The sequence below is a fragment of the Antechinus flavipes genome, chromosome 1, assembly GCF_016432865.1.
Source record: "Antechinus flavipes isolate AdamAnt ecotype Samford, QLD, Australia chromosome 1, AdamAnt_v2, whole genome shotgun sequence".
Lineage (NCBI taxonomy): Eukaryota > Metazoa > Chordata > Mammalia > Dasyuromorphia > Dasyuridae > Antechinus > Antechinus flavipes.
The window spans coordinates 62479817-62497461 of NC_067398.1; the positions used below are offsets into that span (position 1 = coordinate 62479817).

General features: G+C 34.8%; 1 protein-coding gene across 1 annotated transcript in view; it reads right to left on the bottom strand.

Annotated features, from left to right (window-relative positions):
- WNK2 (WNK lysine deficient protein kinase 2) overlaps window positions 1–17645 on the bottom strand; it is a 229901-nt gene that overhangs the window by 123172 nt on the left and 89084 nt on the right. Inside the window, 2 exon segments of the mRNA XM_051983917.1 lie at window positions 10168–10388; window positions 11566–11738. Coding sequence (XP_051839877.1) covers window positions 10168–10388; window positions 11566–11738 — 394 coding nt within the window.

Sequence of the window (17645 nt, forward strand, 5' to 3'; positions counted from 1 at the left end):
AAGGGATTTCTGTATAATGCAATTTAAACTTTGCTCTCCCCATTCTCTACCTAATCATACAGATGAAGAAAGTGAGATCCTTAGAAAGAAACGTGCCCGAGGTCAGAGAGGTAGTAACAAAGGCCAGACTTTTAAGCAGACCACCTTGCACCTTTAGTATTTTTCTATTCCATCCAATCATCTACATAACTTTAAATATGACTCCAATTTTGCATTCTCTATAACATAATCCAAAGTAAGACTCAAGTTCTACTGGCTGATTTAAGAACCAGTTTGTGATCTTGGGGAAGTCACAATGTCTCTAGCCATCAGCATAATTTTTGAGAACCCAGAGTCAGCCCCACATTACAGCAAGTTATTGACCAAAGACTTTTTGCAACATTTGTAAATGTTTATACATTTGTTTATATAATGTTTATATAATATTTGTAAATATTATAAACATACATAAGCAATTAAGTATCAAAGACAGTACTGCCTTATTCCCTAGTTTTAAAAATTACTTTATCTCCTGAACTAGCATGGAAACTCCATGTCAGCCATTTCTTAGGCTACTCTCTTTTTATTCAATGCTTATCTCAGAATTTCTGGTATTCAAAAAAACAAACAAAACAAAACAAAACAAAACAAAAAAACCCTAACTGATTTGCTATATAAATTAAATTGCTCATCAACTTTTAAAACATTTGCTACTTTCACCTGTAAGAATTTAACTGAAGGAATATCCAGTGTTCATGGTCGGCCATGTCAATATAAAAAAATAACAATACCGCAAAAATTAATTTACGCTTTTAATGCTATGCCAACCACTTTTTTAAAAAAGGCTGAAATAAAGTAAGGAAACATAATAAATACTGTGCAGCAGATGAGAGGGATGATAACTCATGAAAAGTCAAAAAATTTTAGGGAGGGAAATATAAGCTTAAGTACTATAACTTTAAATGTGATTGGATTATCAGTTGTGGAATGGCAGAACAAGTTAGGGTATGTGAATGTAATAGAATATTATTTTTCTGTAACAAATGATTAACAGGATAGTTTCAGAAAGGCCTGAAGAGATTTACATGAAGTGATGCTAAGTGAAGTGAAGAGAAACCAAGATAACACTGTGTATAGCTATAGGATTATTGATGATCAACTGTGACAAACATGGCTGTTTTCAACAATGAAGTGATTCAGGTCAGTTTCAGTGGACTTGTGATGGAGAGCTATCTGCACCTGGAGAAAAATCTACAGGATTGAATGGGGATCACGACATATTTATTTTTACTTGTTTTGTTGTCTGCTTGCTTGTTTTTTTTCACCCCTCATTTTCTTTTCTTTTTTTTTTTTTGATCTGATTTTTCTTGTGCAGCATGAAGGATACTGAGATATACTCAGAAATAAATAAATAAATAAATTTAGCCTATATTGAATAGTTCACTGTCTGGGGGAGAGGGCAAATAGAGAGGGATGTGAGGGGTGAATGTTGGAAACTATCTTTGCATGTATTTTGAAAAATAAAAAGCTATTAATTTAAAAATGTGAATAGATTAAGCAATCTAATAAAACAAAAAAGAATGACAGAGTGGGAAAAAAATAATACAGCCTGCTGCTTATAAGAAATATATTTTAAAAACAAAGACATTTGCAAGATGGCAGAGAGTAGACAAGACTTTGCCTGAGCTCTTCCGGGCTTCCCTTAGAATCAACACTAGATCAATCCTGGACAGATTTTAGAGCGACAAAGCCTACAAATATTTTGAATGTAACAAATTTCCAGCAAGAACATATCTTGGAAGGACTTCAGAAAAGGTCTGTTTCCATTGGGCTGGGAGGGGGAGGAGGGTAGAGGGACATGGCCCAGCACAGATGCAGATGTGGCACAGAAAGCCAGGGTGAAAAGGCACTATGCAGGGGATTTAGTGTGAGGCTCTTAAACAAAATACAGCAGCAATGGCTACTTATCCTAGTTCAGAAAGCCAGTGGATCAACACACCAGCTGTGAGATGTCTAGCCCAATTACAGAAAGCAAATAGCCCCTGAATCCCAGGATAACAGATGGGATTTGGCCAGGTCCACCCAGCGCAGCAGGAAAATCTACAGCACTAGCCTTGGCTATTACGTTGTACAGGAAGATTGGGACAGTCTCCCCTGTTCCCTAGAAACAGATCTCAACCTTTAAAAATGAGCAAAAATGTAAAAAGAGCTCTCACCATAGATAGCTATTATGAAGACAGGGAAGAACAGAACTCCTGACAACACTAAAGGCAAAATACCTCCAGATGAAGTTTCAAAGGGAAATATGAATTGGTCATTAATTTAAAAAGGATCTTAAAATAAAGTTAGAAAAACAATGAGAAAAAGAAAGAGAGCTTTGCAGGAGAATTTGGGAAAGGAAACACAGAAATTAACTCAAGAAAACAATTTAAAACATTTGATGAAATTTTAAAAAAATATGCTGAAGAAAGCCACTTCTTTAAAAATAGATTTAGCAAAAGGAAAAAAGAGAAAATTCCTTAAAAAATAGATTTGGAGAAATGGAAAAAAAATCCAATGAACATAAGTCCTTTAAAGGTACAATTGGCTAAATGCAAAAGAAGGTAAAAAAACTAAATGAAGAAAATAATTCACTAAAAATTAGAACTGGACAAATGGAAGTGAATGACCTAGTGTGACATCAAAAATCAGAATGAAGGAAGGAAGGAAGGAAGAAAGGTAGAAAGGAAAGAAGGAAAGAAGAAAGGGAAGGAAAAAAGGAAGGAAGAGAGGAAGGGAAGAGAGGGAAAGGGAGGGGAGGAAGGGAGGAAGAAAGGAAGATAGGAAAAGGAGGGGAGGAAGAGAAGAAAGGAAGGAGGAAAGAGAAGGAAGGAAGGAGGGAAGAGAGAGAGAAATAGAAAATGTAAAATACACATTAGAAAAACAACTGACATGGAAAATAAATCCAAAATAGACAATCTAAGAATTATTTGACTGTCTGAAAACCACAATTAAAAAAAAAGCCTGAACAACATCAAATATTAGGCAAAGGAGCTTGGACTTCAATCAAGAATCAATTACCCAGAAAAACTAAGCATTATCTTCCAGGGGAAAAGATGGACATTCAATGAATCAAGGGATTTTCAATTATTTTTTATGAAAAGGCCAGAGCTGAACAAAAAATTTGATTTTCAAATACAGAAATTATGAAAAGCCTAAGAAGGTAAGAAGGGATGAAAAAACAATAACTATTTTTTAAACATTGAAACCAAAGACATTCACAAAATAAAACTAAAATGATGGAAAATATTTACTATGCATCAAGTAAATTTTAAAAAGCAGGAGTGGCAGCTACATTATCAGACAAAGCAAAAGAAAACATTCAAAATATACTATGCTATACCAATCAAATTATCAAGGGGATATTTTAAATTCATTGATAAAATAACAAAATTCATTTAGAAAGATATTTCCTGGAATATCAAAGGAAATGCTGAAAAGAAGGAATAGAGTGAGAACTTCCAGATTTCAAACTATATTATAATGCAGCAGTAATCTGGTATTGGTTAAAGAATAGAAAGACAGATTAAGGAAACATACTAGACAAGGGTAACTCAGAAATAACAAAAATATAATTAACAATTTTGTGATTGCTGCATTTATATGGAAATATTTAAGGAATTAAAGAAAATACAAAAGAAATTTATTTTTGTTAACACTTTCAAGTGTTTTTTATTTCATCTTTTAAACAACACTGGGAGGCTAACAAAACAGATACTGTCATCATTATCTAAGCTACAGAAGCTAGCATTAAAAGTTGCCAGAAGAATCCTAAAGCAGAAGAGGTTAAAGAAAACTCTCAGGATGTTTTTCATTCCCAAAATGACCTCATAATTTCATCAAAATGACCCTTTTTCACCCATTTTTAAATAGCAGAAGTACAGATATGACTTACTGTTTTTAAAAAATCTCAGGGAAATGCATTCAATAAGATAAAAAAGATAAGCAACGTAGACATTTATTAGCTTGGATGTTTTGATTCTAACTATCCTAGTAACTCCATTATCCTTGTAAAATGCATTTATCAATCTTAATAGGAGATTGCTGTAATGAGAGCTCATGTTACTGCTCTAAGAAATAAGTAAACATATTGGCTCTGGAGCAGAGCTAGAGATCTGAGGAACAGTGTCAAGGGAAACAGAAAGGTTCTGTAGTAATTGTTTTATGACAAGGGCACTAGTCATTAAAAGAAACTACATTTTACTATGATTAGCTTCCTAATATGACATCTAAATTGAATTGGCTTTTCAAATACCTTGATGGCATCTTATTTAATAAATAGAATAAAAATGAAGGATGACAAGGTTTCTTTTTACAAACTGAAATTATAAATTACTGAACAGCTTATGTTTAGAATCTTAACACTAGGATTGGGAGAAATGGCAACTATACTGAATGGATCCAAATAACCAAAATCAATCATATTTATTCCTTAAAAAACCAAAAACACACACATTATCTAGACTGACATCTTGTTTTGCCACTATGATACACTTATAATATAAACGATTATTTACTGTGAGTGGCTTATCCACTCCTGGTAAGCATTCAACAAGGATTTGTGAAGGGTCTATTATGTGTAAGTCATGTGCTCAATGCTGTAAATACAAAACCAAAATATTCGCTACCCTTTAAAGTGCTTACTACTTCCTAGATGATACAATATGCATAAAAGTGAGTAAATTTAAAGTAACTTTAGAAGGGAGAATATTAACAACTGCTATGATTGGAAAAATGCTTATATACAAGATGACCTCTGAGCTGAACTTTAAGGAAAATTACTAATAGAAAGGTAGGGCTGAAGGAGAATATATTCTAGACACAAGTCTGTACAGGGCATAGAGAGAATGCTAAATTCAGGAAGAATTTGGCCTGTGTGGCTATCATGACTATAGGATATGCAAAGGTAAGCATTGTGAAAATCTAAAACAGAAGCCAGAATCAAAACATAAAAGACTTTCAGTCATACACAGAAGTATTTATATTTTATCCCAAAAACAACAGGGAACCACTGAAAATAAGGGAGTTACAGCCAGACTTGCACATTAGGAATATTTGAGTATTTGTGCAAAAATTGGATTGAGCAGAATAGTAACTGTAGGGAGACCAGTTAGCTTGTTCAGTATTTCATTCATTGTTTGACTCTGTGTGATCTCACTGGGGGTTTTCTCAGCAAAGATATGGGAGTGGTTGGCCATTTCCTTTTCCAGATCATTTTATAGATGAGGAAACTGAGACAAATAGGGTTAAGTGACTTGCCCAGAATAAAAAAGCTTGTTAAATAACTGAAGTCAGATTTGAACTCAAGATGAATCTTTCTTACTCAAGGTCCAGCACTCTATCCATTGTTTAGGGGTCCATTCCAATAGTCTAGAAAAGGAGTCAATCATATGAAAAATCATATGTGGTCACCAAGCAAAGGGATAGATGGAGAGATGTAAAAGTAGAATTGATATGCCTTGGAATCTGATTGGAATTGGAGAAGGACAGTAAAAAGTTTAGGAGGGTTCCAGGTTAATGGCAGAAATGGTGATACTCTTAGCAAATAAAGAGAAGGTTAGAGGATGGAACATTTTAAGGAAGTTTCCCCATTAAATGCAATCTCTTTGGAACATATTAAAAGCTGGAAATACTTATGGGAAATGCAGGAAGAACTGTATGACCAGAAAGTTGGTGATGGTGGTCTAGATCTTATTGGAGAGATGATGGTTGGATATATGGATTTGGGAATCATGTCTATATAGATGACAATTCAATGAGCTGACAATGGTATTGATGAGATCTCTAAAAAAAGAGGAAAGAGAACTTAGTATAGGATATTGTGGAATAACCTCATTTATGAGGAGAAATCTAGTAAATGAGGATGGGAAGGGATAGTCAGATAGGTAGGAGAACTGGAAAGAGCAGGGTCAGTAGAGGTGAGGAAAGAGAGGATCCAGGAGAAGGGGGAGGTAATGGCATCAGAGTAATCGTGAAGCATGAATTTTGAAAATTTCATTGGCTTAAGAAAAATTGAAGATGGTGAAGGAAGTAGGAAAGATCACTGAAATGCTCAACCCTCCAAAAAAGATGGGAGACTACTTTCTAAACTTTTTATCACACCTACACCTTAGTATGTAATCTGCACAGAGTAGGTACTTAATGAACATTTAATAAAAGAATATTAAAATTGAAATTTTCATTTAGGTCTTACATGAGTCACAGCTACAAAATAATGACACATTTATTGTTCATTGTGTGTGGAGGGGGTTCTTGCTGACCCTTTCTTAGCAAGATGTTTTTATAGAGATAAAATAAATTCCTAAGGATTATAAAGGAAACAAAATCCTGTATGAAATACAATACAAGGTACTGTATTGAAAATATCAAAAAATACCATTCACAGACCCCTAGTGTTCCATTGTGCCATTTCATTTAGTATAAGTGAACAGAAACTGGCCAGGGAGTCTGGACAACACACCTTCAAGTCCCATACAAGCCAAGTCAATTAATATGGTAACAATGTCACCATACAGTTCTCAGATTCTTCGCTGCAAGAGAGTTTCTTCATAGGAAATTAAGATGAAATATCTGGCAAATATACACACACAGAGAGACAATGAAATAGATACATATTCTCTCTAAAAGTGGTATTGGACCCTTGGCCAGTGCTAAACGGACACAGTGGACATGCACGCAGTATTTCAATGGCTGACAAAGTTGAAGAAAGAAATGTGCCCTTAGGAACAGGCTAGTGGTGAGAGGAAGACCATGTGATCCAAGGCTTACTTCCTGTCATTTCCACTGTGATTGCATTTTGAATTTTACCACCTGAACAGAGCAGAGGGTGAACTGCTTTCATCCTAAAAGGACAAAGGCAAGCCCAGAGAGCACAAACAAACTGCAAACTTTTGAAAGTAAACTTGATCTTTAAAAAAACAAAACAAAACAAAACAAAAAAACAGTTCTCTCAATCAATTTAGAGCTCCATAAACTGCAATATTTAACAATTCATAGTTTCTCCTTGCCCATATGATATTACAGAGAGAAACTCATGAAAGTGATATTCCATATTGGTGTAAAAATTGTCAAAGTTAATTATATCTTCTCCTTAGAATTAACCGGCAGTTTGGGGTTTGAAAGAGGAAAAAGTCTTTGTTTTACTTCCTTAAACACTATACACAATTCAGTATTTGTTGTGGAAAAGACAAAAGATCCTTGAAGTGCTCAACTTCAGAAGCTTTTTCCCATCTATAAACTCAACTCATCTTTACCCTTCAAGGACATGAACTTTAACTTTAATTTTTGAAATGGCACAGTAGAAAGAGCATGAATAAAGTACCTGGCATGGGGAATACAAACAGCTGAAGAATCTTTATTGCTATCTCATGATTCTGTTCAATAAAGGCTGTATTTATTACTCCCAAGATCTATAAAAAGTTGAGATAATTCAAAAGCAGATCAGGGAAATAAGGGGTTCAACAACTAGCACCTGTCTGTAGATAGCAACTCAAAAAAATATATATTTATAAATGCAGTGGACCAAAAATGAAATATGTTATCCACCTAGTGCCAGAAAGAGGAGGATAAACTTCAAATGAAGAATGATATACACATTTTGGATGTAGACACCATGGGAAATTATTTTGCTGTATTACTTAGAGAATCTTTTATTTTTTCATTGTTAAATGGGATGGTAAAATAGGAGGGAGAAAAAATAAATGCTGATAAAAAATTTTAAAAAGAAAATTGGTTTGATTTCAGTTAGGAAGATGACAGAAAAATCAGCATGTAGACTATAGGTGTCACACAACAGGAGAAACAGGCTCTTATACTACAGTCAATTAACTGAGCTCTAAAGAAATGAGTCAGAAATGAAGCTGTTTTGTTTATTAGAGTAGGAGACTACAATAGGACCCCACGCCAAAAAAAATGTTCTCTCAATCAACTTAGGATATCATCCACACTGTAATTTTTTTAAAACAGCATGAGATACATACAACACTACACATGAGAAAGATATGATATTACAGGAAGCAAAAATCAAGTTTCCTAACAAAGCTCCTCATAACAGGGTTTTATTATACTAATGAGATATGATAGGCAGAAAATGAAAAGAGCAAAAAAGAGAAAAGCAAATCAACCGAAAAAGAACAAAAAGAACCTAATTTCTCTTTCCTCGATGGTTTTGTAGTTCATCCAGTTCTGTGGATGTTACCCAGCCTACATTCAGTAAATTCACCAAATCAGTTATTTCAGAGATTATGACCTGTACCACTTTGTGACTGAATCTACATAACTCCCCCCTCAAAGTCTTTTGAACATTCCAAGACACTCTCCTGATTTAGAGCAGACATCATTAGAGAAGCTGATAAAAACAGAAAAGCTCACTAGGCAAGCATTGATAGCATTAGCCCTATTTAAAGCCAATTTCTCCCACTCCTTGAACTATATGAACACTTTATTAAAGATCAGCTTACATTATCAATAAACATACTCTAAAGAAGGGTCAGTAAAATGCCAATTTAGAGAAAGAAAATTGTCTTTCACTGTTTATTATCAGTCACTATAGAAAGACTTTCACTAATTGGGGCTCATTTGTAGAAAACATTTCTTTTCTTGATTATCTGAAATTTCACAGGCCCAGATATTGATCAGCCTCTACTATAGAATTCTAAGGTTTGCTATAAAATACTATTTGCCAAATTAAGAAAAGCAACTAGGTGATACAGTGCATAGAGTATCAGACTTGGAATCAGACTCATTTTCCTACATTCAAATTTGACCTTAAATGCTCATGAGCTGTGTGAGCCTGGGAAGTCACTTAACCCCATTTGCCCCATTTTCTGATGTGAAGAACGAAATGGCAAATTACTCCAGTATCTTTGCCAAGAAAATCTCAAATGGAGTCACAAAGACTCAGACATGGCTGAAACAACTGAACAACCACCACCACGAAATCCATAATACCTACATTTCTTAATTAACTCAATTAAGAGTTTTAAGAGTAAAATAACAAAGGTGAAATTTTGGTTATTCTGTCAACTGTCTACCTGATTGACAAGGCAACTATATTCAAAGACAAAAAAAAGTGTAGTACTTCTGGTTCCCATCATGGCACTTTGATCAGAAAGAACTTGTTATATAAAGAAATTTCATCTTCTCAATGACTTTAGTCCTGATTTCCACTTCATACTTTATGTCTGGCTCAGTTTACTATTTCTTGAAGATGCATAGTAGTATTTCTTCACATAGAAGAACATTTAAAATATTTTGTGATATGGATGATATATTCAATATACGTATATTGCATGCAAAAATCTTCCCATAACCATAGGATTGTCTACTTGGTCACATGAGATGAACTCTGGGCAATATCTAAGTTATTGATTATTCCTAACAATAAGGGGATAATAAAAAATAATCATTTATATACTGCCTCCTATGGGCTAGGCATTGTGCTAAGCACTTTATAAATGTTATCTCATAACAAAAAAAAAAAAGATTAAGTTCTAATTTCTTTACTTCAACTTGAAATCCTGAGGCTAATGTTTGAATATTTCAAATTGATTGACAGAAGCAGCAGCAATTATAATTGTGGTTAGTGAACATACTAAGCCAACTCCAGAAAGACTTTTTTTGTGCATCTTAGGGCCAATTTCCTTCTGTTTGTTCCTTAAGCATTGCTTGGATAGAAATCAGACCTAGGTATATAGAAACACTAAAATAATGCATCAGTATTTCTGAATATCCAAGAGCAGAATTGAAGACCATTCCACTTCTAAGCCTATCATATATGAACAGATGGAGACACACATAGCAAAGGGGCAGGGGGGAGAAAATGGAGGGAATGAAGGAATAAGAAAGAAATGAGGGGGTCAGAGAGAGATTAAAGAGAAACTGGGATAGAGACACAAATAGATTGTGTACCAACTTCCATAAAATGAAAGGAAGGAAGAATAAACAGATCAAGAAAAACAGATTAAAATTACACACTCAAAGAAGGAATTCAGGTTCATAAACCCAGTAAACAAGTAATTTCCAAATAATAGGAGCTGAAAAAATACAATTATACTTGAATAAAAAAGTTTAGCTTAGAAATCACGTTACACCATACTTGTTCCACATCTCAAAGGCCCCAAATTCACCAAGGAGAAAAAATGAGTTTACCTATTACACTTTTGGCAAATGAGGCTCTCTTCAGGGTTGCTAGACCCAGGTCTCCTATTTTCACAGATCCAGTTGGTCCAGTGATAAAAATATTGTCACATTTTAAGTCTCTGTGAATAATTGGTGGAGTCCTTGTGTGCAAAAAAAGTAGGCCTTTCAGGATCTGCCGACACCAGCTGCGCAGAACCTTGGGTTTCATCACTTTAAATCGCTTCAGATATCTGCAGAGAGGGTAAAAAAGCACAACCACAAAGCTTACAAAAGTAATTGATCTCAGTGGTCTTTTAAGAAAGCAGTTTATTTTAAAAGCTGTTCAAGTTCAATATAAAAAAGCAAGGCATTTCTATTTTTGAACCAATTTAAAAATCTAATACAAATGTTAAGATCCAGTACTCCTCACTAATTCTGTTAAAAAAAATGTCCTTATCTTAGACATTCCTGGCAATATCAATTGCTAGATTATAGGTTATGTGCTTCTCTGCCTTTACAGACTACTCTGTAAAGATATACCAGGTCACCATGACATTGTGATATTTAGATCTTTTACTAAGCACAGAAATCTAAAAATAAGTTTTAGCAGGAAGGGTCACAGTCCAATGCTTATAGACCACACTTTTTAGAAGCAGCAAAGAGGTGATAAATTTAAGTCTCTAGTAGCAAATCTGAGGGATGTATTAATTTGGACACTGGAAAAAGGAGCAATCCAGAATGTGTACCAAGAGGATGACTGCGGCCTTAAATAATGCATCTATCACATTAGCAAATCTATTTGGGGAAGAGTGATAAGTTAAAAAAAATCCAAAGTCCAGTGATCATCCAAGACCTCTTCCATACTGCCATGTTGTGAAGTGACCAAGAACACAGGTCTGGTAAACATTAGATAGACACAAACCCAATGGGGATAAAGAAATTTGTTTAACACTTCTACAAATCTCGGTGCCCTCTTCTTAATCTCCACTGCATGTTTTGGATAGTAAAACAAATACCGTACTAACATAGCCCATTTTAGGAGCCATTAAAATGAAATATGGCCATCTTCCACACTGAACTAGATTCTTGAACTATGACAAAACATCCAAATATAAAAAATAAACTAAGAAAGTAAAATCAACCGATAACTTGCAAATCTATTGTCATACAAGGAATAAAATAGAAAGATGTGAAAGAAACTACAGATTGTGACAGTTTTCTGTTCTAGGATGAGTGCCAATTCAGACTCCAAGAAAAGAAATGTTTGCTGTTTGTGATGAGTTTACATACTTATGTACACATATATGTAAATATATGTATTCCTATACAATGTTTGTATTTATTTCCAGGCAGGGTGTTAGGAAAAGGAGTTCAAGTCTTTTTTCATAGTGGAGATAGTATAGTATAGAAATCGATGTGGTAACTTACGTTTTTAATGTTCCAGAAGTCATTAGTTCAGTTACCAGCACAATGCATCTTTTCCCCTTAGCACAAGACTCCCAGAAGTCATAGAATCTAACGATGTTTGGATGCTGCAGGCCTTTCAGCATTTCAGCTTCTTCTTTAAATCTTTGTCTCTCCAACTTTGTCAGTTTTCTGTCCTATAATTGAGATATGCACAGAATCAATTAGAAACTGCTTTTACTGCCCAAGACATTAAAATTAACAGTAGTAGCAGATCATATTTCAGAATCTGCTAAGTGCAGGTTTCTCGGTCTCTTTTTGGACTGAGAAAATTGCAACAGAACATTTCAACTGTGTACTTATGAACTTTATTCTCATTTAAGTCAGTAATAATGATTCATTTGCTACTTCAAAAGAGTGTGTATGGAAAGAGAAAAAAAGCAATTCCTTGTTGGGTCTTTGCTGTCAAAATTCAGGCAAAGAAAAATTTAAGCACTGACTTTATTTTATTGATTGAAGTCTTTCAATTCCACTCAACAAATAATGTTTCCTGTATGCTAGGTACTGCTCATAGTGTAGAAATACCAAGACAAGATTATGAAATAGATGCCTATGACAAGAAACTCAAACTCTCCTGAAAGGACACAGCATGTATACACAGATTAGTTATAGATAAAGTGATGCAAAGTAATTTCAAGAAGGAGAAAACATTAACAGAGTGGGGAAGAGAAGGCCTCATGCAGGAAACTGCACCTGAATTATGCTTTGACAAGGGGGAAAAAAGGGATTCTAAGATATGGAAGTAAGAAAGGAGTGCATGTGATATCTTTGGGACTGCTTGTGTTACATATTTGCATACATGTTCACACATACATTACATGCAAACAAGAGAGTCATTAGCAGGCCTGTTTAACTGGTAGAGTGGCCATGTTGGGGAACAATGGGAAATTTAATGAAGCCACATTATAAAAGCCTTAAGATGATTATTAAATGTTGTTCCAGAGATACAACAGAAAAAATTATATATGTGTGAATATATATATATACACACACACATACACACATATATGAAACACAGAATCAATTAGAAAGTGTTTTCCATAAATATAGATTTTTATATATACACATACATATATACATATTATATATATATAATATGTTTGTGTGTGAGTATGGGTTGTTTAGGTATAATAACTTTCCCTCTGGAACTTCACTATCTGGCAATCTTACCTGCTGAGAACACAACAGAAAGCAAAAAACACTTCTGACCAAATAAATTAGTATCACCAGATTGATTAGGCATTTTACTGCTTAATAAACTCCCTCAGATAGTCCTTCCGCCTGATTTCCTCTTACTTTACAATCAACTGCAACAAAATTGATCATTTGATTTCCAAATCATTAGAATGTATGAAAAGGAAAATCAAGGTGAGAAGTGGGTGAGGAAAGAACCAGAAAAACTATTTTAAGAATTTGCACATAGTATCTAATTTATACTTTAATATACTTAACATCTACTGGTCATCCTGGCATCTAGGGGAGGGGGTGGGGGGAAGGAGGGGGAAAAATTGGAACAAAAGGTTTGGCAATTGTCAATGCTGTAAAATTACCCATATATATAACTTGTAAATAAAAAGCTATTAAAAAAAAAAGAATTTGCACATATTAAGGCCATTTCATGTTCGGGTTAAGATATGAAAAGGAGGGGAAAAACAATCTATGTAGCTCAGTAGTCTTTTAGGGTTAATACTGCACAATTCATAATATATGAAATTAAGGAATCGGAAGGCCACCAGAGGCCATGTGGTCAAATGCACATTTTCTTGACCAAGAAGCCCTTCCACAACAACTCTAAATGCAGATTGAACCTTTACTTGGTGATTTCTGGTGAAGAGGAACCCACTACATATAGATCTGTGACTACAGGGAAGACATTTAACTTCTCTGAGATTTGGGCTCCACATGTAAGAAATGGGGACAGAGAAGGTCCACTAAAAAAAGCACCTTCAAAGACACTAAGTTCCCATGACACTTACCTCTAATTGTTAGGACGTTTTTCCTACATGGAACTCTCTCCAATGTCATCTCTGTTTTTAGTTCAGCCCATTGGGAATCAGCACAGTAATTCTAAACCTTCTGTGATAGTCACTATAACTGCCATGCCCCAAACTCCTCCCCAATGGTATGATTGATCTCCAGTCCCTGTCCCTTAACCATTCTGGTTAGATTTTTCTGAACCCTCCCTAACTTGTCAATATCCTTCCTAAAATGTGGTACTGGGAACTGAATGCAACACTCCAGATGTGGTTTAATGTGTCCGAGTATCGCAGGAATGGTAATGTCTTTCATCTTAGATGCTTTCCTCAAAGAACTTACATTCAATAAAAAAAGACAATATCAGACAATGTGATGATCACTATCTAAGGAGTTTAGTAAAGGTTCCCAATAAAAGGAAGTGCTTGATAGGAGCATTGAAAGAAGTTAGAAGTTCTAAGACAAAAAGAGAAGGGAGACCATTCGAGGTATGGGAGACAGTTTTGTGAGTAGGCAAAAAGGTGGGAGATACAATTCTGAGTTCAAAGGACAGCAAGTTGTAAAACCACAGAATATTAAGGGGCAATAATGGGAAATAAATTTGGAATGGTAAATGGAAGGCAGAATATAAAGGGCTTTAAAGTTAAAGAGTTTGGATTTTATATTGACAACAGAAAGTCTCTTACTATTCTTCATTAGAAGGGACATGGCCAGACCTATGCTTGAGGAAAATCATATTGGCAATAACATGGAAAATTCTAGAAGAGGCAAACTGGAAACCAGGAGTATAAATAAAAGGCCATAATATAAGTCCATTTAATATAAGTCCAAATTATTAGAGGCTGAATTAGTTGGTGGCAATGTAAGAGAAAGGGATGGTGTAAGATAAAAGTTTTTGACAAGACTTGATTGGGTAATAAATGACCAAAGGATATGAACAGACAATTTTCAGATGAAGAAATTAAAACCATTGCTAATCATATGAGAAGGTGCTCTAAATCACTACTGATCAGAGAAATGCAAATTAAGACAACTCTGAGATACCACTACACACCCCTCAGATTGGCTAAGATGACAGGAAAAGACAAAGCACGAATGTTGGAGGGGATGTGGGAAAACTGGGACATTGATACACTGCTGGTAGAGTTGTGAATGGATCCAGCCATGCTGAAGAGCAATTTGGAACTATGCTCAAAATGTTATCAAATTGTGCATACCCTTTGATCCAGCAGTATTACAACTGGGCTTATATCCCAAAGAGATTTTAAAGAAGGGAAAGGGACCCACGTGTGCAAAAATTTTTGTGGCAGCCCTGTTTGTAGTGGCAAGAAACTGGAAACTGAGTGGATGCCCATCAGTTGGAGAATGGCTAAATAAGTTATGATGTATGAATGTTATGGAATATTATTGTTCTATAAGAAATGCTCAGGAGGATGATTTTAGAGAGACCTGGAGAAACTCACATGAACTGATGCTAAGTGAAACAAGCAGAACTAGATCATTGTTCATGGCAACAATATTATATGACAATCAATTCTGATAAACTTGGCTCTTTCCAACAATGAGATAACTAACACCAGTTCCAATAATCTTGTGATAAAGAGGGCCATCTACACCTAGAGAGAGGACTGTGGGGACTCAGTGTGGATCACAACATAACATTCTCCCTCTTTTTCTTGTTGTTTGCTTGCATTTTGTTTTCTTACTCATTTACTTTCTTTTTATGATCTGATTTTTCTTATGCAGTAAGAAAATTGTATAAATATGCTTATACATATTGGATTTAACATGTATTTTAACATGTTTAACATATTTTGGATTGCTTGCCATCTAGGGGAGGGGGTGGGGAGAAGGAGAAGAAAATCTGAAACACAAAACTATTCATGGGTCAATGTTGTCAAATTACCTGTGCATATGCTTTGCAAATAAAAAGCTTTAAAAATTAAAAAAAAAAAAACTTATTGGGAAGAGCCAAGGATGAATGAGTTTGACTTTACAAAACCCAGATGACTAAAAGGATAATGGTGCCTTTAAACAGCAAAAGGGAGATTTAGGAAAGGTAAGTTTAAGAAAGAAAAAGATAAATTATATTTTGAGCTTGAGATGCCTGCAGGACTTTTAAGTGCAGATCACAGAATCTTAAGTTGGGGATTGAAAAAGATCTCCCTTGAAGTCCAGACACTTAATTAGTTCTAATTCTATCATCTGTACTACATTTCTCTCCTTGTCCACAAGCAGTTGAAAGACTTTATCAAAATACATATACAGAATTCTCATTATCTATGGATGTATAAACTCCATAAAAAAGAGAAATGTGGTTACTTTGGCATCACTCGCTCCTGATAAAGCCAAAATGGCCCTTCATGATAACCACTTCCCATCAAAGATGTTTACAAACCATCCTTTTAACATTTTTATAGAATTTTGCCAGGCATGAGAATCAACCTCACTGACCCATATTTGCTAAACTCTGTTTTCCACACCACTTTTTAATGATAAGAACTTCATTTACTCTCTTCCAGTGACATGGAACATCTCCTCATACCCTTCTATGATTTTTCACTGATCGCTGAGAATGTCTAAGCAACCATACCTGTCAGTATGAGTTTGTATCTCAAGGACATGCATTTACAGTGTATGGCACACTGTAGATGATTAATAAATGCTTTTTTTCTTATCTAGTCTTAATCACTGAATGGATGGTTTCTTCAGTCAAACTGAGACCTATTAAAGAATTTAGTTTAAAGAGGTTTTTCACTGCATCTAAGATTATCTCCAGTTATCCAGATCTATACCTGGCCATTGGACCCAAATGGTTCTGGAGGAAAAAGTTGGGCTGGTTGCACAGCCCTTCTTTGCTCATTTGAATCCAATTCACTTGCATGTCATGACATCACCTACCTGATATCATCGTTGTCTTCAAGAACGAAGGACAAAGAATAACAACAATAAATGCCTTAATTCTTTTGGAACTTTAGGATATAATCCTTCCAAGTCTCATGATAAACTCATCTACAATATGTGGGAATCTTTAAAATTCTCTCTATATGTTGTGCTCTGTCTTTTCCAGTTTAAGGATCATTCTCCTTGACAGAGAAATGACAAGTAAAATGAGTTAAGTAGTTCTGTCCTTTTTCTGTTATCTGTTATAAATGTGGTTAAACTAGGAAGGGAATCTATCCCTTTCTTATATCCTCTCTTCCCCAGTATTTAAAACTATTAACTATTTAACTATTTAAAAATAAAAACCACCACTACCTCCTTGTTCTCCTTAGTATTCATTTAAAGCAAAATGGAAAAATGATGTTCATAGAATTTTGTTAAATAAAAGAGGAAAGGTAATACATTTTAGAAAGTCCATCAGGAATGATGAAAATATAAATTAGAGCTTAACAGAGAACCCTCAGCTATTTAGAAAACTCAACTATGCATAACTATTTCAATCTTTGATAGTTTCTGCAAGCGAATTTAGACTGATCAAGTCTAAGGTGTCATATTTTCTCCCAAGTGATAAAGTAGTGATAAAATTATCTGATGTGGAAAGGAAGAAATTTCTTTAAGGAAATTTTATTCTTGACTAAAGTTTCTAAGGAAAATGTCACAATCTGATAGGGAAAATCAGGCAGAATTACTTAACATGGAAAATTAACTGAAGCCTTGTTTACACAATAGGCTAGAAACCACGTCAGATACTCTTTATCCTCCAATCTAACCCCAGGTGTGTCCTACTTAACATGCTGGGGAAAGGAAAAATGGCTCCACCAACAGAAAAGTCAAGATTAAAAATAAAAAAGCTGTATAGGCAAAGCCAAAGAATTATTTTCAAGGGAAGGAGTTAAGGATCAAATTACGAAGGCTTCCATCACTGCATGTACTTGCTGGCCCAAGGTTAAGAAAAATAAAGCACTGTTTTGAATACACTTTCCAGTACTAAAAAACACAGAAGTCAAAATTCTGGAGGTAGCAGGAACAACAACAAAAGAACAGATTTCTTGGACATCAATACTGGATCTGGAGTCAAGAGGTTGGGCTCCAGTTTTGACTAACAGAGGTATAAAGAATCATCTCAT